The sequence below is a fragment of the Podarcis cretensis genome, assembly GCF_951804945.1.
Source record: "Podarcis cretensis genome assembly, chromosome: 3".
In the NCBI taxonomy this organism is placed as follows: domain Eukaryota; kingdom Metazoa; phylum Chordata; class Lepidosauria; order Squamata; family Lacertidae; genus Podarcis; species Podarcis cretensis.
In genome coordinates, this window is record NC_137172.1 from 44,426,732 (window position 1) to 44,452,310 (window position 25,579).

At 41.0% G+C, this 25,579-nt stretch overlaps 1 protein-coding gene across 6 annotated transcripts in view; it reads right to left on the reverse strand.

The window, feature by feature from the left end:
- KIF26B (kinesin family member 26B) overlaps positions 1–25,579 on the reverse strand; it is a 290,029-nt gene that overhangs the window by 66,750 nt on the left and 197,700 nt on the right. For all 6 annotated transcript variants that reach the window (XM_079969424.1, XM_079969423.1, XM_079969426.1 and 3 more), the window contains 3 exons: positions 2,974–3,180; positions 1,996–2,089; positions 722–984 (listed from right to left, as the gene is read on the reverse strand). In XM_079969424.1, the coding sequence (XP_079825550.1) occupies positions 722–984; positions 1,996–2,089; positions 2,974–3,180 (564 nt within the window). The remainder of the gene's footprint in view (positions 1–721; positions 985–1,995; positions 2,090–2,973; positions 3,181–25,579) is intronic.

Here is a 25,579-nt window from a genome sequence, read left to right on the forward strand (position 1 = left end):
AGTAGTCACTGTATGCTCAGAACAGTAGGTATTTTGTTTCAGATGTGAGGTCTACAAGGAACTCCTGCCAGCAAGGGTGCCTAGAGGATTTAGCCATAATTTAAAGGAGGGGCAGGGAGTCAAACGGCTACTGCAGCTCATGTATCTTTCAACATGGCCAGGAAGTGTTGTGTTGTTTTTTTAAACCAGTTGGGTGTTCCTATCCGAAGAACACTGGGAGTTGTTCTTGGCTTGGCCAGGGCTCCCATTCACAGCTTGGCAGCAATTAATAAGTAGCTATTAATACTTCCTACAACATTACTAAGCCTAGTACTATAAATAATGTAGTTTGTGAAGATATAAACAGCCATATTATTGGCCTCCAGCTATTTGTGCAATATTGTAAATATTTTAGTGTGTTGTTATACATTGGAGAAATTATTATAGGAAGGAGACAAATTTTGTTTGATCTGAATCCTTTCACATTTTATAGCAAACAGAGGTCTCTGCTCAACATCAAGTTATGCCAAAGGCGCAAATATTTAGGCCAGGAGAGCAGATGGCCCCTGCAGCTGCAGGTCATAAAGTTTCTTGTGTGCCTGAGAGTAAACACTTCCAAGTCAGAAAAAGTTTGTGCTTAGAGTTGTTGGGTGTGGTTTTTTTTTTTTTAAATTGAACCCATTGTAGTAAAAACATGACACCACTTGGTATATGTCATAACTTAAAAGAGTTTTGTATTCACCTGCATGCCACAAATTGGGTCCTCACAAAGGTAGACCCCAGGAGACTGGCCGTCTTGCAAGCTGCCTGTTGCCACCTCTGACAGCAAGTCTCTCAGGTTTTCTTCTTTTCCCCACACTTCCACTGCTGAGATTCGGACAGAGAACCGGGCTCCTGTCTTCTCTTTCCGTTCATTAATCAACTTAAACAGCCAGGATATGGCGCAAGGGATTATGCCAAGGTTCTGCATGGAATCATCCTTTCCAATCATCGTGTAGGATTTTCCTGTTTGGAATGGAGTAGAGAAAATGAAGATAATATAATGACTGCAAACAAAAAATGTGAAGAAAGGAACCCTATGAGTGATCTTAAAATATTGCACATCCTGATCTGCAATAATGTGTTGTTCAGTGGTATTCACAACTGTGTCCAGTCAATGGTTGCCCAACATCACTTATCCTCCCCCCATGCATGCTTCATGCCCTCTCAAAATCTGTTCCTAAGGGTTTGGGGACCACCTAGAACAGATTTAGGGTACATGCAGGGGAAGGAAGGTGCAGAACTTGCACTGATTGAACAAGAGACTTAGCGCTTTGTTGGATTCCGCCCTTTGATTTGGAATACACTTGAAAAGTAGTTGTAGCTATTGAATGGATATTCTATTAACTTTTCAATTTCCTTTTTGTACCTCAGTCTTCTGTTGGTAAAACTGGGCATGATACAACCTACATTTAATTGTAAAACTGCAAGTAAGGCTCACTGTTTTCATTTTCATGTATAGGAAATATGAATCAATATACAAACAGAGTCCATCCACATAAAATTTACAATCCCAAGTTAAATAATACTAGAGATAAAATTTCCGAATAGTATATCCATTCAAGTGGTAGACCTTTAGATGCTGTCAATCATGACAATGAGAAGGTTTTGAAATAATATGGTTATAAGCTGATTGATCTGTAAGTGCAGTTTTTATTATTATAAACATTCATTATCTTGAATGGATACCATTTTCTCAAACTAATACTGGCCACTAGTGTTCAACCATAAGCACCCCATGGAATTTAAAAGTGGCTACTTCCTTCATCTAATCATCATGATTTTAAACCAATGTTGAGGAGCAAATGAGGTGGAGAATGACACATACCCCCAACCTGGTCACTGTTAGGTATTCAGGGAATACATCAAAATCACAGGAAATACAAGAGTGACTGATATATTGAAGGAAACAAGTTACAGGAGGTTATAGCTGACAAATTCCTTCTACATTGTCCTTTGAATATGAAACTTACTAACCTAGTTTGGTGTGTCCAAAACAAAATACACATCCATCAGCACCATTCACCACAGACTGGATCACTTCAGCTACCGTTCCTGCACATACTTCGGCCTGTTATAATGGAGAAGAAGATTATATATTCATGAGGAAATGTGACTATAAATGGGATTATCAATATCTTGCTTAAAGAAAACTAGGTTAGATTTGTTGTTGTTAATAACAGTTTATAGGTTTTAATGCTATTTTTATCTATATACTTGAAACAATTTTTGTTATAATAGTTTAACAAAATCTATAGGAAAAATATGATGAGGGTTAAAACAGCTTCAAACCAGGAGATGGCTGGTTTCTGCTAAATCCTCCCCCCCCCAAAAAAAAATAAAAAATTATAAGCAACAGAATATTATCCTATCTCCTACCTCATTTTTCTGGTGCAGATTTTTTAGATACTACATTACAATTTGGGGCAGGTGTTTTACAGAAAATATCATAGCCTTCTCATTATGACTATCACTACTAATGTGAACTGATAAATTAGTAAGCATTATAAGACTGCAAAACTGAGAGATGCTTGAGGTACATACTCAAACAGATAGCCAAGGAGAAAGAAGGTTGTCTACGGACAGAAAGGACCCTGTCATGCTGATATCAATGGACACAAGGATATCAAAGGACACTTTCCTTTGAGGGCAGAAGGAAAGTTTTGGCAGCTATGAACCACAAAACCTAGCAGGCAAGCTAAAACCTGAAGTGGTTGAATTTTACATACTGATAGGACCTTACCAGTATTGATCTGTTTTGCTCCATACACACACATACCCACACACTTGTTTTGGAATAAGTCAGGCTAGACATTTTGAACTGGGTAAGGTTTTAACATTTACTATATACATTACAAAAGAAATTCATTCTCGACCTGATATTAATATATAATGAAGCTTCTGAATAACAGTAATGCAATTCTTTGAACATTATCCCCATCACAGTTTGCCTACCTGAGATGCGTCTTGAGGGAAAACGGCATCAAACGCAAACATCTTGGGTGGCACTTGACTGCTCCTTTTTTGGAAGGCATTCTGGCCTCCGCAGGACAATGGGTCATACAGAGTAATTTGCTTCTTACGAGGATCAACCTTTAAGAAGGAGCTGGATTCAGAGGAGTCCCTGGCCAAGGTAGAACAAATGCGGACCATGACCTTCACCTATAAGCAAACAAAGGGTGGGGTCAGGGAAGGAGAAATCCCACACATTTCATTAGGCTATATATACAAATATCAGCAGCAACTATAATTAGACTCTTGAGTGCTTTGTATGAAAGTGATAAAATACGAAGTTTTGGATGAAGGCTGGTTTGGAACAAAATTCTGTTAACTGAACGTTTCTTGTGATATCACGCATTGCACTCACTCCAGTGAGATCACCAATGTATCAAATGAGTGAAGCATTGCCCTCATGCTCAGTTTCCTTCATGTGCCCTCCCTGATGCATCAAATAACCAATTTGATTCGTAATGTACCACTGTGATGTCATTCATAATGAGGTTCCTAATTGGCTGAGATTGCCAGGTGACTTATCCATGGAGAAAGAAGTAACAGACAGGAAGAAAAACTGTACTGAACAGGAATTTGTATTCTAAAAAAGCTGAATTTTTATACACTCAATGCTTTTTCAAAGAATGCAATCCTATACTCACTCACTAGAGAGTAAGTTCCTTTGAACTCAGTGTATAGGGTTGAACTGTTAAGACAAATTTGTACCACTCTTAGTCATTTTCAACCAAAAATGGAAACTGGAGAATATTCAATGCAAGCGTTATTTCCAAGAAGTGGCCCTATCAGCTTGTGTTGCATTTGTTTTGCATCAAGGGAGGGGAAAATCCCCCAAACTCTTTTTCGATAGGTGTACCTTCTGCAACAAATGCTGTAGAAAATAAGATTGAATAGCTCCTCTTAATCTCTTTGGTTCACTACCATGTGAGATCAAAATATGTCCCTCTTGCTGGGATTTATTAATACATTAGAAGACAGGTCACACCAAGAGGGTTGTTTAAAAGAAATCCATGCAGTATATTCTCTGGGGTTTTTTGTTTTTTGTTTCTTCTTCATATATGAAGCAAACAAAATCCCACATTGCCACATGGGAAGCTTTCTCTTGGCACCGGTTTGCGTAAGGCTCATTGAATTTTATGAGATGTCTTTAAATGTTTTATGTTTCTTGTTATTGATCCCAGCAGAGTTACACCTGGGTTATACCACAAAGCAGAACTCAATCTATAATTCTTATTATTTCTGATCTTTTCAGTCCTCAAGCTCTGTCAAGAATTTTGAAGTCCACTCGCAGTCTACTTAGGCTACTGTCTTGGTGTAGGAATATATTAAGCATATCAGAAATGGAGGCTTCAGTGCTCTCGGTCAGCAGTATTTGCAGCTCTAACCCACACGGCAAAATTTCATTTTGGGATTATATAGTTGCTTATGTGATACATAAGGCTGGAGCACTTTCATTTTGAGCAGTGTGTCTTTGTGAACTACTTGTCCCATCAGTCATTTTGGCACATTTTATTGGACACGCATTGCATGGGGAGGGGGCTGGCAGGAGTCCACTGTCCATGGAGACAGAGGCAGAGCAGAGCTATCAAGCTATATTAGCAGTCTATCAATGTAATGGCAATTGCTGACTATAGGAACAGACTTATTGGAGGTTAATGAAGAGTAGGCTTTGTAATTCCTCATTGCCACTGCTTTAAATAACAGAAAGGAGCATAAATTTATGCTGAGAGCAGCCACAAAATTGAATGGTGCAATAAAATCTATATCTTCTTATGACTTACCTACATATTCACACAAAAGAAGCTTGTTGCAAAGGAGTGGGAAATGAACATCATAAACAAATACCGGTACATACTGGAATCTGATTTCTTTATCTTCATTTTGATGTCATTCAATCGGTAGAGTTCAAGGTATCCATAATTTTGCCAGCACAATTAGGATGAACATATGGGAAAATGTGAGTGTTCATTTTTTTTAGGCTGCATTTTGGAACCCTCTGCATGCCAAGCAGACTACTGAGCTGTAGCCCTTGGTTGTAAAAGATGCACTTGGTGCAAATCCTCCCTTTGTTTCCACTCTTCTTCATCACAAAGCCTACACCTTCAAAGTGATCAGCCTGTTCTAGAGCAACGGCTTTCTTCACATGCTCAAGGGAAATATGTTCAAGTTCTTCATTTAAAAGCAGCAGCAGTAGCAACAACAACAACCCAGAAGTTGGTTGAGTTTTGAAAAGGGAAATCAGAGGGCAGGATCAAAGGTGTTAGTACCTATACCTGGGGTCAGATGCAGCAACAGAGGGCCAAGTGATAGTTCCAATCTCCATGGTGTGGAAGGTGTTGATTCCTGCATATCAAGCTGCTGTTAAAGAAGTAGCAACAGGCTATGGCCTTTTTAAATGTCAGTTGGTAACCGTATCCTCTCCTCAACCCACAAAATGCTTTCACACATTCATGATTACATGCAAAAGCAGCATCTGTCTGAAACCTGTCTCCATGTTCTGAAGCGACAGTGATAAAATTGGTACAGTACTATGAAGTAGGTACACCCAGAGAGTGTGTTGATGGGTTGTTGTTTTTCTTTCACTTCACTTTTCTATAAAAATGGAAATAAAAACTGGTCGCCCTTTTGAAAGGTCGGTGACCCTTGGGTCTTTGTAATACTTTCAAAACATTTCAGAAAAGGTAATTATGCTGTAATTCTTTTACAATTATTATTCACTTGGTGCTTTAATGCATCGTTCTCTTTCTTGCTTTTCATAAAAAGTTAATGGCCTTAAAGCATTTCAAAATACATTGGAAGGAGAAAACAGATGTAAACACATTCACACACTAAGATATTCACTCTTGCATCTTCATCTGCTTGAATTCCATTGCTACTTATCATGAACAAAATTTATTATGCTTCTTCAGATAATAGTCTTTTAGAACACTTGAAAACATGAAAATGAAATCATGAAATAATCACAAGTTGTGTAAAAAAAGAAACCCATGAACTGAAGTGTCATGAGTTCCAGTAACAGCCAGATTACAAGAGTAGGGGCTGCGACAAAAGTATGTATTAACACAATATGTATTAACACATAAGGCACATGGTCCTCACACAAGTTTTAAAAATCAGCTACGTCTTAACTCTGACCACCAGGAACGTGGAAAGGTATCAAAAATCTTTGAGTAAAAAAAAAGAAAGAAAGACTGAGATAATTAGTTCCTCTCTTACATCTGGCAAGTGTCAAATTAGTTCCATTAAATTCTGCCCTGAGCCCTAGGCAATTGACACAAAATATACAAGAGTATTAAAATTCACCTAGGGATTTCCCTACTATTATAATGTTTGCATAGCCTATCCCCTGGCATGAAACCAAATGATCACCACGATGTATATAGCTCTGCCTGGACTCATAGAAAACGCAATATTTTTTACACCAGTACTATTAAATTCTTCTTAGGGTGTTCACCTGGCAAACAACTACAGTAGTGTGATGTGGGTGGCAGTGTGTGAAGGAGTTAAGAGAGCATTTTCATCACCAGAAGTGCTTGCATTCGAATGATCATATGAGAATGGTACCACATACACAGCCAATAGAGCTTCATCCCCTCTGGTGTGGCAGAGCTCAAGTTACCAGCTTTATGCCAATGCCAGTGCTGTGCCATGCAACAGTGAGTTGGCTGCTATTTACTATAGCTGCTAGAGACCACAGCCTGCAAGCGTCCCAGGAAAGCCAGGGCATCCTGTGTTTTTTTCTGTGAGAGTATGGCAGCCATTTTGAATGCGGTGATCTCGTGCATTTCCCCCATGATCTCATGCAGGTCACGTGACTCATGTGGGAGCATGGACAGGAAGACGTCCATCCCAGTTTTGGGACTCAACATGTTGGAGGGTATGAGAGACTGAAACTGGGACATGCTGAATAAAAATAATGAATGTTTAACCAACAGGAGAATGGCGGGGGGAAATCAATACAGTGGTACCTCGGGTTAAGTACTTGATTCGTTCCAGAGGTCCATTCTTAACCTGAAACTCTTCTTAACCTGAAGCACCACTTTAGTTAATGGGGCCTCCCGCTACCGCCGCACTGCCGGAGCACGAATTCTGTTCTTATCCTGAAGCAAAGTTCTTAACCCAAAGTACTATTTCTGGGTTAGTGGAGTCTGTAAACTGAAGCGTATGTAACCTGAGGTACCACTGTACATAGACACCTTTTCCTCTCAAAAAAATAATTCTGTAAACTAACCTCAGGAGTCACATATATTGCCTCTATAAATCTGTGAGCCACTGGCCAATTCAGTTGCCAAGCTGCAGAGCAAGGGTGAGGGAGCCTTTTAAGCCTAGAGACCACATTCCCTTGTGGGCAAACTTCCAGGAACCACATGCTAGGTTGGGCAGGACCAAAGGCAAAAGTGGGCAGATTAACAGATTTGACTCTTACCTTTGTATGGTAGGATGTGTTCAAGACATAGGAAAGTCAGAGGTTTCTATACACACACAAATGCCACACAAACCTACATTGTGTCAAGGAAGAGGCATTGTCACAGTTAAACACTCAAGTAGGGGAAGGAGTATGGTCATTGATGGGTATGGCCTGGAGACACGTTATGGTCTAGTTCAAAGGTCCAGAAAATAGAGGTCTTGTGAGCCACATTTGCTACCCAGGCCTGAGGTTCCCCACCCCTGTTGTAGAGAAAATGCTCTCAAAGGCCTTTGGCTTTTCGCTCTGCGGATGTGAGCCGATCAAGGCCTAAATTAAGACCCTACTCTACAGTTACTGCAACTCTTAGGTTCTTCGTTGAGCTGTTAGCTGTAGAGTAGGGTCTTAAATTATGCCTTGATTGGCTCACATCCACTGAGTTAAAAGAAATCCAAAAATTAACTTCTTCTGGTCAGAGGCAAAGAAATTCCGGATTCAAAATTTACCAGAAAAGAACTAGGTGCAATAGAATTAGCTACACATGTACCCAACTGAGCTGGGAATGAAGTACTAGAGTCCTTAGAGCGCAAGTGAGGGAAAGCGTATTTTTTAGTGCTCACCTCCCTCTAAAACAGCAATGGGGAAAATGTAGCCAGTTGTTGTTGGGGCTCCAAATCCCATCAGTGCCACATAGAATGGACAACAGAAAGGGATGATGGAAATTACAGTCCAGCAACCAACCCCAGAGTCTGTCAAGACTGGCCCGTATGGGCAGGGGTACCTTTACCTTTACCTTTAATGTCTGTTTGGCCAAGGGTTCCCAATCCCTTCTCTAAAAGTGGGGGAAAGGAAACACCCACCTGCAAGTGGAAAACTGCTAAAATCAGGAGTTGATTTTAATGGAGGTGAGCATTCAAATGCAGCATTTTCCACTTGTAGCCTGAAGTTTTACAGTGCATTTTACTGCACATATTAGGGACTGTATACTGGCAAGTTTTAGTACGCTCCCCCTTTCTATATCCTGCACTTCTTCACCCATTTGAAATATTTTGAATTGAAAGGTCTGTGGAATTCATTTCACCCCGCAGACTGTAGCCTCCAGTGCAAAGAGCCAGAAAAGCCCAAAAGACCATTCTCAAGACTATCTTGCCTGCATACACAGAACTGATACAGCTGCAGAGTTGGCTGTTGTGAACTGGCAGCCAACAAAACAACAACAAAACACGATTCACTCTTTTAATTTTTTCTTGATGCTTCCAAACCTCTGAATCCTATTCCAAAATGTTTTAAAAATAGCACTGTGAAGGAGCTGTATATTAAAATCAGTCTGGTTGAATGAGAATTTTAATTTGGGTGGGTGGAAGAAACAATGATAAATCTCTACTTAGCTATTCCATTGCAGCATGAGGAAGGCAAAGGATATTGAGGCTCTGCATAAGGAGCAGAGTATCCTACTCAGTGTTGTTATTTACACCCATATTGTTTCCATGATTACATGCAAAAGAAGGCTTCCAGGTCTGCATATGATAGTCTATGCAGCAAAGGACATAATGAGTAGCGATGCAATCAGATAAGGATTCTTTAAAACTAAAATGGAATGAGGTGGCAAATTACAATTTGAGACAGACAGATTTGTAAGAGTATGTTCCAAGCTGAAGAACGAAGGGTGGTAATCATATTCACTCAATAAAAGGAGGCTGATTCGGGGGATTGAGTGGGGGGGGAGGTGTAGGAGTTCACTAGATGGAAAGCAAATCTCTTGTCTAGACCAATAAACATCTGTCAAGAAGAACATGGGCAGGAGGACAGAACTGCTGTTGGGTTTCAATATAAATACAAAGGGGTGGCATCACCATACAGGATTGTGGCTCTTGAAGTGGAACAGTCTTAAGATGATGTTCAGCAAAGAGCAATGAGATTTTTTAAAAAACAATGCCTGGATTGGGATTTTTTCCCATGAGGAAAAGCAATTCTGTATTTATTTCAGAACAAGGCTCAAATATAGATATTAAGCTTAACCACACTTGCCTTTTGCCCCACTCTTTCCAAGTATAGGGTGTGGGTTTTTTTACCCTGAGCTTTCCCTGAGAAAACCCACTCTTTAAAGCTGAATCAGAGCAAACATCAATTCAGGTTTTCTGCAGATTGACATTTGCTCCAATTGAGGTTCAAAGTGTGCAGTTTTTGTAGGGAAAGCTCCAGAGCAAAAAGAAAGCACCTCAGACACAAAGCTTTAAAGCACCTGGAAAGAGCACAGGAAAGGTAAATCTGGATAAGTCCTAAATTGCAAATAAAACAAGTCCATTAAAACAGCAGCAAAATAAAACAGTTCTAACAATCAGCTTGCTAGACCAAAAGAGGCACCAAGCGAACTGTTAGGGACTTCCCCTGCATGTGAAGACAGGCTCTGGTGGAGTGAGCGGATGAGATCTAGTGTGGGTCCAAGGGTCAAGATTGCGGTTACTGCATGTGCTGTGGTGAAAAGTGTGGGGCAGATGGGTTTGTCAGCCCGAGAAGGTAGCCTAGCTAGGAGAATGAAAACTCTGCTGCCTTATGAGAAAGGCCTCAGGACTAAACCCCCAGGGAAAAAATTGTACCTGCTGCTTTGTGGGACATCTCCAGGAAAAGAAAAGGGTAAGGAGTAAACCCTACACAAATCCTGAGTGAAGTCCTTAAGACAGTTGGATGGTACCTTGTTATGTCTCCTAACAACTTTTGCAGCCAAGCTGGTGCCAAATGTATTGCTCTGCTTTCCTTTCCGCCACACCAGCAAGGCTGAGAAGAGAGTCTTATCACCTGGGGACCTTCATACCCTAGGGTTACCATACGCCTGAAATTTCCCAGACATATCCAGAATACTGCAGTCAGAAGCAGTGTCCAGGTGGACCTCCATACACACTGCCCAGGCTTACATCCTGGGGAGGTCACCTCAGTGCTGCAAACACAGCAGCAGTTACAAGTTACTGGTTGCTGCAGCCACAGCAGGCGCTGTGATTCTCCAGTGGTTTGGCTTCATTCCTGGAGGCACACTCCATTGTCTCTCGAGGCAGACAGATGCCAACAATGTCCTGGGAATTTACAGTGGGTAAGTAAGAGTGGATAAGTAATCTTGGAAAGAAATATCCCAGAGGAGAGACTGTCTTTGGAGAAATGTGTGCCAGCAGGTTAAAAGATTCCCCTCTCTATGTACTATAACATGATGCTGAAAAAAGAAATTAAGGGGGGAGACACCCTCCCAACAGTTTTTTTTATTATATTGTACAACTGGAGTACTTATTCAAGTCTCCAGATTTTGCAATCAACAAAAGAAAACACATGTTTAGTTGTTTTAAAATCATCGGATGATCTGATACAATTCATTCATCTAACTAATGCATGGTTATGGAATCTGGTTCCTAAGAACATCTTTGAATATTGAAGAACTGAACAGAGTTTAAATCTAAGTTCGATATGGTTGTCACAAAAATTACCGAAACATTTCAGTTTAAATATTTATTTATGTTTGAGCTGCATAAAATGAGTAATTCACTCCTTATAGGCCAGAGGATTTACCATAGTGTAGATTACAATTTGACCTTTCCACCGCCAGAAGCACGGGATTGTCAGATTAAGGAAGGTTAAATTTAAGTGCAAAAAGATAAGTTTGAAAACAAAATGAGCTTTACTTGGCTGCGTGCTGCCAACCTGTATTCTTGAATGAGATCACAGTGTAACTGGCTCTTAATCCTGATGACTGCAGCAGCCCAGTAAGGTGGAAACCTAAACAATGGATCCAGTCTTTCTAGCCAGAACTGGAGTAAATAATCTCCAGCACTGCTTAGTGCCTTGTTAAGTGCTATAATAAGTTACAGGGTTGCTGTGAATGACACAGAAAACTAATTGCCACAGAATGGGATGTATGGCTTGTTAGTATTCACTGTATAAACATTGTCTGGCAAACTGTATAATTCTCTCTCCCCTCCCCATTTTAATAATTTGGTATGAGCAGATGACACAAGGTTCTCATCATGCAACCTTAATATGATCTCAGGGAAGCTCTTCTACATGGAATAATTCATTACGTTATGTGTAGCTCAGGGGCTGTGTCAGGGGTTCCCTACCCCCCTCCTAGTATGTAGCAACCTTTAATGAATGGCACCTGATCAATAATGCAGAACCTGACATCTGAGAATAAATAAAAAGGCCTTCCATGTGAGTTCTGCCTGTAGAAAATGTCAGAATCATTTATCACAGATCCAGATTGATGCCCTGCAGCTGCTGTCCACAAAGACTCTAAAATCTAACTTTGCTGAGTACCACAAATGTGTTTTTGTGTCGCACATAATTAGCTTTCCTCCATGACAAAAACGCAAGAGAAAGTCTGATTGAGAACGCGTGTGATGGTGATTATCAGGGCTTTATTAGAAGGACATTCTGCCATAATGGCACTTTGTTTCCAGGCTGCTTCATACACAGAGTTACTTTATCTTGATTTCCAGGTGCGCTTTAAAGCAATCCTCTTTGTAACTCTATACAGTCTGAGCTGTTTAATCCAAATCAGTTTGCAAACTGCCTTTACATTGGGATTTTAAAGCCATAGATTAACAAGTCAATTGAGTGAACAGCACAAGACAAACAAATGGCAAATAATACTTTGGCTCTCCTGATGTCCAGGCATAGAGCTGAAGAATGCAGGCTCAACCAGGTCTTAATTGCCTCAAAGAAAGCTACACTTTCACATCAAGCAGAATGGCAGAAAATAATTGTCTTTTTAAGTCATGCACTTCAATCCCAGAAGAAAGTAGAAGAGGGATTTGAGATAGCAAAGAATCATCTCTACCACTGATGTAAGTTAGCTGAAGAGTACAGGGGGGCTGGTCCATCAGGGCAAATGGGGCCCTGCAATATCAGCCAATTTGATGTATTATAGTATTTTAATATTTTTTTGGAAGCCGCCCAGAGTGGCTGGGGAAGCCCATCCAGATGGGCGGGGTATAAATAAATTATTATTATTATTATTATTATTATTATTATTATTATTATTATTATTATTATTACTACTACTACTATTACTATTACTATTACTATTATTATTATTCCACCCACCTGACTACTTACTGAAAACCAGTCCAGGGGGCGGCGCTGCCTGTCAGCTTCCTCCTCCTCAGTCTCAGTGTTGTCCTTTTAGAATTCAGACACGGGTGGTGCTGTGGTCTAAACCACAGAGCCTAGGGCTTGCCAATCAGAAGTTCAGCGGTTCAAATCCCTGCGACGGGCTGAGCTCCTGTTGCTCGGTCCCTGCTCCTTGCAACCTAGCAGTTCAAAAGCACGTCAAGTGCAAGTAGATAAATAGGCACCGCTCCCGCGGGAAGGTAAACGGCGTTTCCGTGTGCTGCTCTTGTTCGCCAGAAGCGGCTTAGTCATGCTGGCCACATGACCCGGAAGCTGTCTGCGGATAAACACCGGTTCCGTCGGCCTATAGAGCGAGATGAGCGCCGCAACCCCAGAGTCGTCCACCACTGGACCTAATGGTCAGTCCCCCTTTAAGGTGGGAACAAAACTGGAAGCAGTTGGCTCTGCTGGTCATTGGTTCTGGCTCCACCTACTGTTGACCTCTCTGCCTTCCACACCACCAGTCCTAATGGTCACCAGCCACCACTGGAAGCATAGCATGGGGGGATCCTGGGAAGTTTGTGATTCAGTGATAATCAAAGCAAAGAGATGTATTTTTTGAGGGGGAAGAGATTTATCAGCAATCATGATGTCCTTTATCAGCAGTAATTACACAATTATTGTGCAGCCAGTTGTCTTCACATGTGCCTTGTACTTGAGGCAGAAGATCCTTAGTGCTAATTTCTTAGGTGCTGTACAAATAACACCCCTATGATAATTCCATTTTTATTAAGTTTTGTCAACTTTTTTATTATTTGCCTGACCCTAGTTCCTTGTAACAGCTTGAGCTGCATGACTTTAGTGAGTAGTAACGTTAAATCTCCATGTCATGAAAAGTTTCACAGAATGATTTCACCCGATCAAGCTGCTGTTGAAGGCACTAGGGCAGCTCAGGTTGACTTTATTTTGGTCAGTTGGCAACCCTGTTTCTTTTACTTAAATTATGCATCACAGTAAGAAAAAAGTGGGGGCTGTACAGATTAAGCTTACATAACATCATTGTACATAACATTTCCAGTAACACTGAGCTTTCAGTACTTCTCCTTTCCTTGGCATTGATCATTATTCTCTGTTTGAAGAGGCACAAACTCATTATATCAAGGAAGAGCGCAGACCTGAAAGCATTAACATTAGATACAATATGAGAGGCTCTCGTTTTAGACAATTCATAATGCAGTACTTAAATGCAAATCACTTTTTTCCCTACAGACTGTAATAATTCTTCAGAAATGTTCTGGTATATGATTCAGATTTTAGAAGGTTGTGGTTCTTTTGTTACCACTCCCTGGTATGTACAGTAAGGCAAATGTATTTAATAGTTCTCTTGGAGAATATACATGCACAGGCTAAAGCTTCTTCTGAAATTTATGTGTAATTGCAACCGACCAGACGGACTTAGCCAAGGGGAAGAAAGTGTGATTTATGTAAAAGCAACTTCCCGTTATGAAAAACTTGGACTCTCTCCTAGCAGCTCATCTGGGATTTAGATTTCTGTTTAATTTACATCTGATACATGAAATCTCAAGGCTGTCTGTTCAGATTTCAGCTGCTAGGGTTATACAATGGTTACTGCTACAACCTCAACATACTATATTTCAGGGAAATTTTGTCATTGCTACATTTGGCATTGAACTCCCCCCTCCCCCAACACTGTGTTATTCATCACCAACTCAGGTTGGTTCCATCCTGCACAGTGAGCGTAATTTGAGAAATATATAATTTTCTAAACATTACACCTGACTTTCAGGTGTAATCAGAAACTTAAACTTTGAACAGGGACATGTCCACATTTGAGCATTATTTGTTAATCTACTTTTTCCCCTACACAAAGTAGACCAGAGTAATCCACACCAGCACATATTTAAATTTGTACAGGAAAAGCAACTGGTCTTTCCTGTTTATACCAGTAAGAGGTCCCTTTTGTGTTTGTCCCCACTTTATAATTTGTTGATTCCATTATGCTAATTAAGTATTGACAGGACATGAACAAAGATAGCTGTGCTTTGGGGAGGGGGGACCTTAAAAAAAAACCTGCCCAGGAAGTGTGCAAAAGTGCACATGCAGGTGATTGTAATACTTTTGCAGTTTTCTGGTTTTGTGCAAATCTGAGGGATCAAACATACACATATATACACCTCCATTCAACAGCACTCCAGAAATAGTTACCGGCAGGGCTAGAAAATAACTGAAAGCAATTGCTAATTTTCAACACACACACATTTCAGATTGCTTGCGATATCTGGCCTAGAAAGTTAGATGTGCATTTAACTTGCTTTACGTGCCTGGCAAATAAAAATAAATAGAAAGTGAGTGGGCATCTGGGGGGGGAAAACTTTGGCAATCCCTCCCACCATTGAACCCAATGTGTTTTGGACATACATGATGTCTGGAATGTAACCCCCACATAAGTTGTGGTCTTGCTGTAGTTAAAAGCATGACTGGAAAGACATACAAGGACTGATGAAATAACATGCATGGAAAAGGGAACAGCAGAAAATTATTATTAATCCACCCATACAAAACTCCAGAACAAATAATTTGCAACCCATGTGGTGGAGTTTGAGGCCTAATTCCCCCCAGTCCCTCTATTCAGTAATCCTAAATTTATGGACAAAAAGCATTGAGATCCATTTCTTGATTTAGATCAGGCATCCCCAACCTTTGCCCTCCATATGTTTTAGACTATAATTCCCACCATCCCTGACCACTGGTCCTGATAGCTAGAGATCATGGGAGTTGTAGGCCAAAACATCTGAAGGTTGGGGATGCCTGATTTAGACCATCGCCTTCCCGTCTCTTCCATTCACAAAGATGCCCACTGTTTACAGGCTGACTTGCCAGTTTTTAGAACTTCAGTACAAAACTGTATGTTACAAAGAGGTTGGAGCCACCATGATGGGTGGCAGCCTCTTGTTGAATTTCCTGTGACCCCTCTAACTTCCAGTTCAATTTATCCCAAGTCATTACAGTTCACTGTAGCAGGGGTGGTGAAACCCAAATCATAATGGCATCAAGGCATGGAGAAAACTGAACTACATGTTACAAAGATTGGAGGGAGAAATTGTCACAGAGCAGCTGTTTCCTCCGTATCCATTGCAATGTATAGCTGCAAGCCTGGAAATCTATATAAACTTGTTAAGCCACACAAGAAATAAACAGGATTTTCAAGTCAGATAGTGGGTCTCCCATGCCCTTCATTGTGCTTTGCTATTCCCAGTGAACAGAACAGCCAAATACATGCAAATGTGCATTTTATGATAACCAATGAATTTAGCATTTCTTGGTACAAAGTATATACAGTTGTACATATGGGTGCAAATGAAGACTACTAGATGGAGAACCTACCAGAGAGCTATTGCATTTTCCCTTGTATCTAATTTTCATTGTCATACAAATGTAAAATACACAATATGTTCTATCCTAACTTTCTCTGTAACAGCTGGCAATGGAAGCATTTGGCTTAGGCTGTAAAGTTGTTTGACTTTTTGCCATTGATAAATCCTCCACTTTACTTCACTGAAAGCAGAAATAAATGCAGGGCACTTTTAAAGCCTCGTGTACGTTGTGCTATACCTACTCTTTTACTGGTCTAAAATTACTCCATGTCAAACATTACACTATACACACATATCCATATCACACAGAGAGACACACATTCTCAACCTGTACATATAAGCCCCTTTGAGCAGCATTCTGGAATTTGTTAAATCTGAAATAGCGAAAACATTGTCAATGAGAATCAGGTCTTCCAGGGAAAGAGGGAAAGAATAATCATTCCCATCTGAGAGCACAGACTTTTTAATATGATCTCTTAAAGAAATATAAAGACAAACTGTTTACTGAATGTTTCTAGCATAACATGAGTTTTGCCGCCAACTGACAAGTAAATGTATCCAGTGAATTCCATTGCTGTGACCTTTTGAAAAAACAGAACTCCATTTTATTTTATTAGTGCTCTTTCTGTTTTATTAACCAAACTTTATGAAGTCTGTGCCATTCAAAATGCTAATCTAATTATGCAGACTTTTACGGTTTGGTTTGGTTTTGTGCATTTTAATGATTTGGGGGTGGGGCTGTATGGGTTTCAGAGCAAGGGAGGGCATTCATAAACTCATAAAATGCAGGAGCTGCAAACAAATGCTCTCAAGAGGGCGCAAAGAATTTCAGCGCCACCATTTTGCTATGGTTTACACACAGAGAAAGATCCATGCACAGGAGACAACAAAGCCCACCCAAGTCGTGTGTGAAGGGCATAGTGTCCATGTCAGCACAGGAACACTGGTAGCCAGGAGGAGCAACAACGTACACACTCTTCACTGACAAGTTGCATTGCCCAATCAGAGACTCAAAGGAAGGGGGCTTTCATCACAAATGAGATAGGGGTCTCCTTACCTTGGGACTGTGCACTGGCTGGAGGATATAGGAGGCCTCTAAGGCAATCAAATGACCCGTCCTGGACTTCCGGGTTGGCGCCATCGCCGAATGGCGGACTCCCTCCGAACTCCGGAGGGAGCCTGCCCGGCAGGGGCTGGGTCCTACCGCGCCGGCGACGCGGGGACCCTCAAAAACCATGGGCGCTGAAACCCATGGACATGGTGACTCGGCGGGCACCGTTTGCGCCCCCCCGACCCGTGAAGGAGCCTTTTTAAAGGCTACGGAGCGGGGGACGGGGGGGTGGTGTGGTGCTATGAGTCCTCCGCTTCCCCTGCCGAGCGAAGCCACATGCCATTCGACGGAGAGCGCTGACTTCTTCCATTGAAAATTTGGACTAAAAAGAATAACCCGTGAGTAATTGGGAAAATTGGGTTTAAAAGGAGGAAAAAAAATTTTTAAAAAAATTTGGAACGAGCGGGGGAGGTGCAAAAAGGAAGTCCGTCTCCCCCCTGTTGTAGAGGATTTAAAGCAAAGGATTCGACAACTAAGATCGAGAGCTATTTTATATTGATAAAAGTTTTTAATTTCACGATGGAAAATTATAAGACTGTGCTGGAGGAGAAAAGTGGAACGTGTGAGCTAAACGTAACCCCCCCCCCCCAGGAACCGGGAGCGATTCATGAGAGCGCCTGGCGAGAAGAAATAGAAGCTTTGACAGCTGTCAAAAGAACTGTCAAAGTTGAAGAATAAAAAGAGATCTTTGTTACGAGGACTTTGCTGGTTACATTTGTTACAATTTGGATATAATTTGTTAAAAACAAGGGATAACAAGTTACTTTGACTGTTGGGTGTGATCTGGAAGGAAACTGAGTTACCACAATCCCTCTAGAGGGGCTTTGGGACACTACAAGTATTGCTGTATGCATGGAATTGAATAGGACTTCTTATCTCCTGGGAAAGCTGCAGAAATGGAACACTATTTTGTCTACAGAGGTCTCTACACTAAAGGAGATAATAGATTTATCTATTGAAGAATGGAAGGGACTTGACGTAAGGTTTTGTTCCTGAATAACAAAGCCTCTGTAGAGGAATTAGAAGCTTTTGGAATTAGAACATTTTTGCAGTGAAACCAGAGGAAAGTGAGGAAAGAGAATAACAAGAATTGGACAAAGCTGGAAGTGGGAACATTTGGGACATCCAGAGTGAAAAGGCTTAAAGAAATAAAATTGGAGTTTTACTCCTAAATATAGAGATCTGGATGGAAAAAATGGACCTCTTCGAGACAGAGTTCTTCCAAGATTGGACGTTCGAAATTAAAGACAATTAAAAAGAAGGCAAAGACTATCAAAAAGACGGCAAAGTGCAGCTGTGAGGGATTTGGGCCTAGACGTGGGATCTCCAGGACGACAGCAGACTTTGATGGACATTGGGGAACGTAACCGGGAAAGGGGGGAGGGAAATTTGGAATCCAAAGGGTGTAAAATCATATATTGTTTTCTATTTTTTATTTTATTCTGTTCTGTATACTAAAGAGGGGAACTTGTGGAAGGGAAAAGGGGTCGATTCTAGGGGTTAAAAAAAATGTGTCCTTAACTTTGGGTTAATGATAATAAGTTTAAAATTTGGGGAAAGAACTTGCTGAATTTATTTGAAGGAATTGGAATACAAGAGGGGGTGGGGTGGGGAAGTCCTGGAAGGATGTTAATGAAAAGAAGGTAAAATGAATGTTTTGTTTTTTCTTTTTCTTTTTTTTCTGTTATATTTGGAAATTTTCAATAAATATTATTAAAAAAAAAAAAATCAAATGACCCTTCCTACTGCCTCCCAGTTCCCAACATGCAGCTTAATATGCTGGTGATACCAAAGGTTGCATTCAGCTAAGCTTCATCCAGAGTAGGCACAATGAAATTAATGGCCCTACCCTGCCATGCTCATTAATTTCAGTGGGTCTACTCTGAATAAAATTTAATTGAAAGCCACCCCAAGTGAGGGCCCTGGGACCCAAGACCCTCAACCCTCCCATACAATATTACTGTATTTTTCACTCCATAAGACACACTTTTTCCCTCCTAAAAAGTAAGGGGAAATGTGTGTGCGTCTTATGGAGCAAATGCAGGGGGGGAGGCAGGCAGGAAAAGCCCCCAAGAGCCGCACACAAACTCCATATGGCTCTTGCAGGCTTTTCCCCAAGGAGGGAGAAGGGACTGACTGGCCGCGTCAGTCCCTTCTCCCTCCTCATAGAAAAGCCTGCAGGAGCTATGCGCTCCTTAAAGGGTGCGTGGCCCCTGCGGGCTTTTCTACGAGGTGGGGGAATTCCCCCACCTCCGGCAAAAGCACACAGAAGCCATGCGCTCTTTAAAGGGTGCGCGGCTCCTGCGGGCTTTTCTACGAGGTGGGGGAATTCCCCTACCTCGTAGAAAAGCCCGCAGGAGCCGCGCACCCTTTAAAGAGTGTGCCGCTCTTGGGGGCTTTTCCCCGAGGATGGAGAAGGGACTGACTGGCCGCGTCAGTCCCTTCTCCCTCCTCGCAGAAAAGCCCACAGGAGCCGTGAACTCCTTAAACGGTGCTGCTTTAGCTGCGCAGAGCCTCTCCGGCCGGGAGAGGTTGCACGGAGCTAAAGCAGACAGGACAGCGAGCGGGATCCATCCCGCTGGCTGTCTCGGCTTCTGCCATAGCCGCATGCAGCCTCTCCCGGCTGGAGAGGTTGCGAGCGGCTAAAGAGGATGCCAGGACAGTGAACGGAATCCCGCTGGTTTTGCTCTTTGGGGCTGGGGGGTAAACCCAGGCTTCCCCCGGCAGCCCCGAGAAGCTCTGGGAGAAGCGGACAGAATGCAACTCAATTTGTGATATATGCACACTATTGCTTTTGCTATACCTGCACATCCCAGAACTATCTGATAGTGTGTGTGTGTGTGTGTGTGTGTGTGTGTGTGTGTGTGTGTATTTCCTACTGCTCATAGCAGTGGCTAAACATTTTGCATTTTTTCTATCACCTGCCTATCTATATCTGCCACCAACAAAGACACATAGAACATTGAAGACTGATCATCTAGAATAATAAATACCAATAGAAATATGTCATCTATAGTGCATGTTTTAAAGAACATGCAATTAAGCTTATACACTTCCTTTAGTTCCAATGAGCTTAAGCCAACATAAACAGCACCCTCACCCCATTTTATCTTCCAAACAACCCAATGAGGCAGGTTCAAGTAGAGAGACAGCGGCCAATGCCCCGATCATGCAGTGAGCTTCACGATTGACTGGTGATTTGAATAATGTTTCTCAAATGTCACCTTCTATATTTCTTTCAGCAGCAAGTTCAGTTGTCAACTGACCACTGCACAGTTCTGTGGAATTAAGTTTTTGTTGTTGCCCCGGAGCTTTCAACTCATATCACAAATCATTTCCAAAAATGGAAGTAGGCATTACCACCAATCAAGCAATGTACGGTCACTACTATTGCTCCGGCACACCTACAAAGCTCTCTCATCTGTAACAGCATACCCATTCATCTCAATGAAGCATATTTGCATGTTTATTTTGTTTGTTTGTTTGCGTACATAATTTCTTCCATTGAAATTAATAAGGAGATCTTTTTTTCCAAGTGATTCTCCCACACTCCTAGCTATTTTCCACTCTGTCAAACCAAAAAAATAGAGAATGGCCAGCTCTTTCTTTTGGCTTTCGGCTTGAGCCTGCTCAGTGCATGCCCTCCAATGAACTGTTTAATGTCATGAAATGTGATTCTCCATCCTAAAATGCCCATATTTAACTCCTGGCCTTTTTCTACTTGGCACACTATTTGGACAAAGAAAATGTTGTATATTTTACCAACTAACCATCAATTTAATGAAGACAAATACTGGTCTTCAGGCTAGGTGAGTCCACCCCCCCCCCTTCTACTCTGAATGAGAGCCTTGTTGAACACTCTGTTGATACAAGGCTGAAAAGTGTATTATACCATAAGGGACCAGTTTACATACAGCAGCATACCCTGCCTTTTTATTATTAAGGCAATCCATCATTCAGCATATACACCATGTTTAAAAAATAGATGGATCATGCTGATATGTTTTGATTAGGCATGAAATTCATAAAGTTCATTTGTGAAAAGAGATACTGACAACTTCATAGGGGGAAAACGAATTAGTAACATTTCAGAAGAACTGTAAGGCAGAAAAAGAGTACATAGGTGAGAAAAACACGGAGCAGACATGGCTGAATGAAGAGAGAAACATAATTCCAGGGTACAGATAATGCACACATATGCTTGCGTCAAATTAGATTAGATTAGATTAGATTAGATTAGATTAGATAAATTTATTGTCATTGTCCGTATATACACAGTATACACAACAACGAAAATCAAACACCCAAGACCGGATTCACATACACATTTGCACGTATCTCCAACACTCTCATCCTATTCAGACATAATCTATTAAAACATACATAATCCAGAATATAACACAACCTATTAGAAGCATAGCATAACCTAAAACCTATCTCATTCCTTACTACTCACTGCTTGCTATTTCTTACAACTGGCCCTGAGATCATTGTTTAGTGCAATCAGAGCTCTTGGATAGAAACTATTCAGAAGGCGTGTAGTTCGTGTTTTCATTGTCAAAGTGTAAAACATAATAAAAGAATAGCATCTCAAAAATATGCCTGGAAAATCCTCATTATATCAATATGCACCTGGGCCAATGGAATCTGTCCCAGCTGCGCACCAACAGACTTGATCACTGAGGCTGCTTTAGTTCTAATCATAAGATGCTTTGCTTGAAAAGAAAGATGCAATGTATCTAACACCATTTTTTTTCTTTGTCAGATAGAAGTGGGGAAATGGGGCATAGAGTTTGTTGTTAAAGGAAGGTGTGGGGAACCTGTGGCTAGACAAAAGCTCTCATCATCCCTGACAAATGGGAGTGCCACAGGTTCTGCACCTCTGTATTAAGGTTAAGATTTCTATTACGTGTGATGTAACAATACATTAGTTACATTTAATTCAAGAAGAAGAAGAAGAGTTTGGATTTGATATCCCGCCTTTCACTCCCCTTCAGGAGTCTCAAAGCGGCTAACATTCTCCTTTCCCTTCCTCCCCCACAACAAACACTCTGTGAGGTGAGTGGGGCTGAGAGACTTCAGAGAAGTGTGACTGGCCCAAGGTCACCCAGCAGCTGCATGTGGAGGAACGGAGATGCGAACCCAGTTCCCCAGATTACGAGACTACCGCTCTTAACCACTACACCACACTGGCTTCTTATTATGCTTTTATTGAAAATACCCCTAATTCATCAATACATAAAGCAGTGAAATAAATATGATGGGTGCTACAATGCTTAAACTATGCAAAGTTTGTCATAAAATATTAGCGTTCTTCCATGCTCCAAACTTTAGCACACAACTGGGAGAGACCCTTGGCCAAAAATCCACAAAGTACATAATCAAACTAAAAACAACAGCAAATTGCCACACTAACCCCTTGGATAGAGACTGAGGGTTGTAGCAACTAAGATCTCTCCGAGTAGACCCATTGAAATTGATATACTTAAGTTAGTCATGTCTATTATTTGCAATGGGTATACTTTGAGCAGGACTAGCATTGGCTGCAACTGAGATAAAAATAACTAGCAGGGAACCTCCACACATCCTGCATATCTGTAGCAACTGGAAATGTTGGAAGAATTATTGTGCTTCCATCAATTACATTAAATAGATATGCATTTCCAAGACACACACCTAATATTCTCTAACACGAATAATAAGCAAATGTTGCTTATGAAAAGATAAAGTTCTCTTTCTGTTATGAAGACATCATCCCCCTAATGCACACAAAATCCGATTGGAAACTCAGCACGGCTGTACAAAAGAATGTTGCTTACCAGAAGCAACAGAAGCCTCTATATTCCAGCTTTGTGGTTCTCTTGTATTAAGGCTTGGCATCATGTAGAAAGAGAGGCCTGCAGGACTGGGCCTTGTAAGCAATTTGCTACACTTGTCATCCCTGGAGTATAAAAGCCTTTTCTGCAGGATATTGTTCTAGCAAAATTACCCACTGCAAAAGGCCAGCAGCAGGCTCATCTTGTCTCAATCAAGGCTGGACAAAGAGGAAAGCCCAGCACGTGTCTCTGTCATTTGTACGATTAGCCTTTTTGACTGCAGACACTAGTTTTCAGAAGTACCTAGTTTCTCATCGGAAGATGCTTCCCCCCACCCAATCTGTCAAAGGCATACAAGTGTGTGCTGCTTAAAGGAGCATGCAACGAATGCCTTTCCAGAGCACCAGCACCAACACGATGACAATCAAATTAACATTCACATCTATATCACATTTCTGAGATGTTATGTCGCCAAATGTGAAATTGGAAATAGAATATAAGGAAGGGACAGGCAACAGGGGAAAAAAATGTTTAAAAGACTGGTGTTGTAGCCTTAGAAAGCAGTAAATAAAATACCAGACTCCATTTGCTACTTAGTTTTTCCCTGAAGAAGTGTGCATGCACACGAAAGCTCATACCAAGTACTAACCTAGTTGGTCTTTAAGGTGCTACTGGAAGGAATTTTTTTATTTTGTTTTGACTATGGCAGACCAACACGGCTACCTATCTGTAACTAGTTTTTCCCTGTTCTGCTTAGCAAATGTACCAATTAATAAATATTATAAAAACAAAGGCTGTAATCATAAAAGATGCTTACAAGGAAGTATGCCCTTGTAAGCACAATCACATTTACAACTGAGTAAACACACCTAGATTTCCACTAAAGGAGAATCAGTCCTCCAAAGAAATAACCCATGGCCAAAGACTACAATGACAACAGACCACAACTACAATCTGCAAGGTTTGCACTATGTTCCTTGAAACTTGAATTATATGGTGAGTTCTGGTGGTAATTGCACCAGGCAACCGAGTACATGTGGACATCATCTAAAAAAACCAAAAACCCAGAGGGACAGGGCTCAGGGCTCAGACAGTCCACACTTCAGCCCTATCCCCTTCCTGGCATCGGCGCAATGTGCAACCGCGCACTGATGCAGCTTGCCAGGCCTCCTCATTCCCTGCTCAGATGCAGCAGCTGTTTGGTGCAATGCAAGGGCAGGATTACAAATCTTCTGCTGCCATCCTATTCAACTGCTATGAAGCAAAAGGGTATCTGCTGCATCTGGCTTTAAGGATGAAATAAAATGTGGCCAGCAAACACAGGCAAGTAACAGAATTATCAGAAGATTACCTTTTTACAATAACTCTAGATAGTAGATTTGGGTTTGTTTTTTCCCTAAGGTAACATAGCCAGGATGGAGCTGTAAATTCTCAGTTTTTGGGAGCCTTAATCTCTGTTTAAAAAACTGCACCACTATGCATTATTATTATTATTATTATTATTATTATTATTATTAGCATCTCAGGGTGGTTCACAGGATAAAATCAGAATATAAAACCACAAAGTACATAATCAAAATAAAAACAACAACAACCCAATAAACAATGTCAATCAAATCAAGGCCTGGTTAAAGAGGAACGTTTCTGCCTGGTGCCTAAAGGTGTATAATGAAGGTGCCAGGCAGACCTCCCTGGGGAGAGCATTCCACAGATGGGGAGCCACTGCAGAGAAGGCCCGTTCTCGTGTTGCCACCCTCCAGACCTCTCATGAAAGAAAAAGCTGTGCTTCTTTCCACCTATTCTGGTGACACAATCTAAATATTTTTAATAAACCCAACGATTCATTGAAAAAAGGAAGTTACCTTTGTGCAATCAAGTTACATTTTGTACCTCTTTTTTAAAACTTCTAAAAAACGTCATAAAATTAAAATTTCAAATCAGAATTTGGATGCTCCTTGCCATTTTTAAATTGCAGAGAAAAATCAACACAATTTCCTATTATATTATTGACTTGAATGGGAACACTCCTTTAACAGTTTGTGTCAGAAAATGAACCTCTTAGCTTAAACCAGGCCTGTATGGTGGAAAGGCTCCCCTTTGGTGCCGGGCAATAAGCTCCTAGACACACAGCAAGCACAAGAAAGGCCAGCATTGGGCCTGCCTGCCTGGCCTCCCACTAGTCTTTTTTTTTTTTAATAAATATTTATTAAGATTTTTCAAATACAAAATGCAAAAATGATAAACAATGTAACATGTATCATAACACATTTTTCAAAACTTCTTTGGACTCCCTCACGTCTCCCACTCCCATTTACATCATTGTGACCTTTTTCCAGCAATTTATCATCTTGTTTACATTCTTAAATCTCGTTCAATTAATTTAATCTAATAATTCTCCAAAAAATTTATATTTTCCTCAATCTCACTTATCGTCAAATTCAAATCTAATTCAATGGTAGGCAGTTATTTAGGATCTAGCATCCTTCTTAGCCTTCGACCAAATTACAATACTTTTGTAAATAAATCTTGAATTTCTTCCAGTCTTCTTCAACCCTCTCTTCTCCCAGGTCTCGAATTCTACCAGTCATCTCGGCCAGTTGCATATAGTCCATCAGCTGCATCTGCCACTCTTCCAGTGTGGGTAGATCTTGAGTTTTCCAGCTCTTAGCGATAAGTATCCTTGCTGCCGTTGTTGCGTACATAAAAAATGTTCGGTCCTTCTTTAACACCTTCT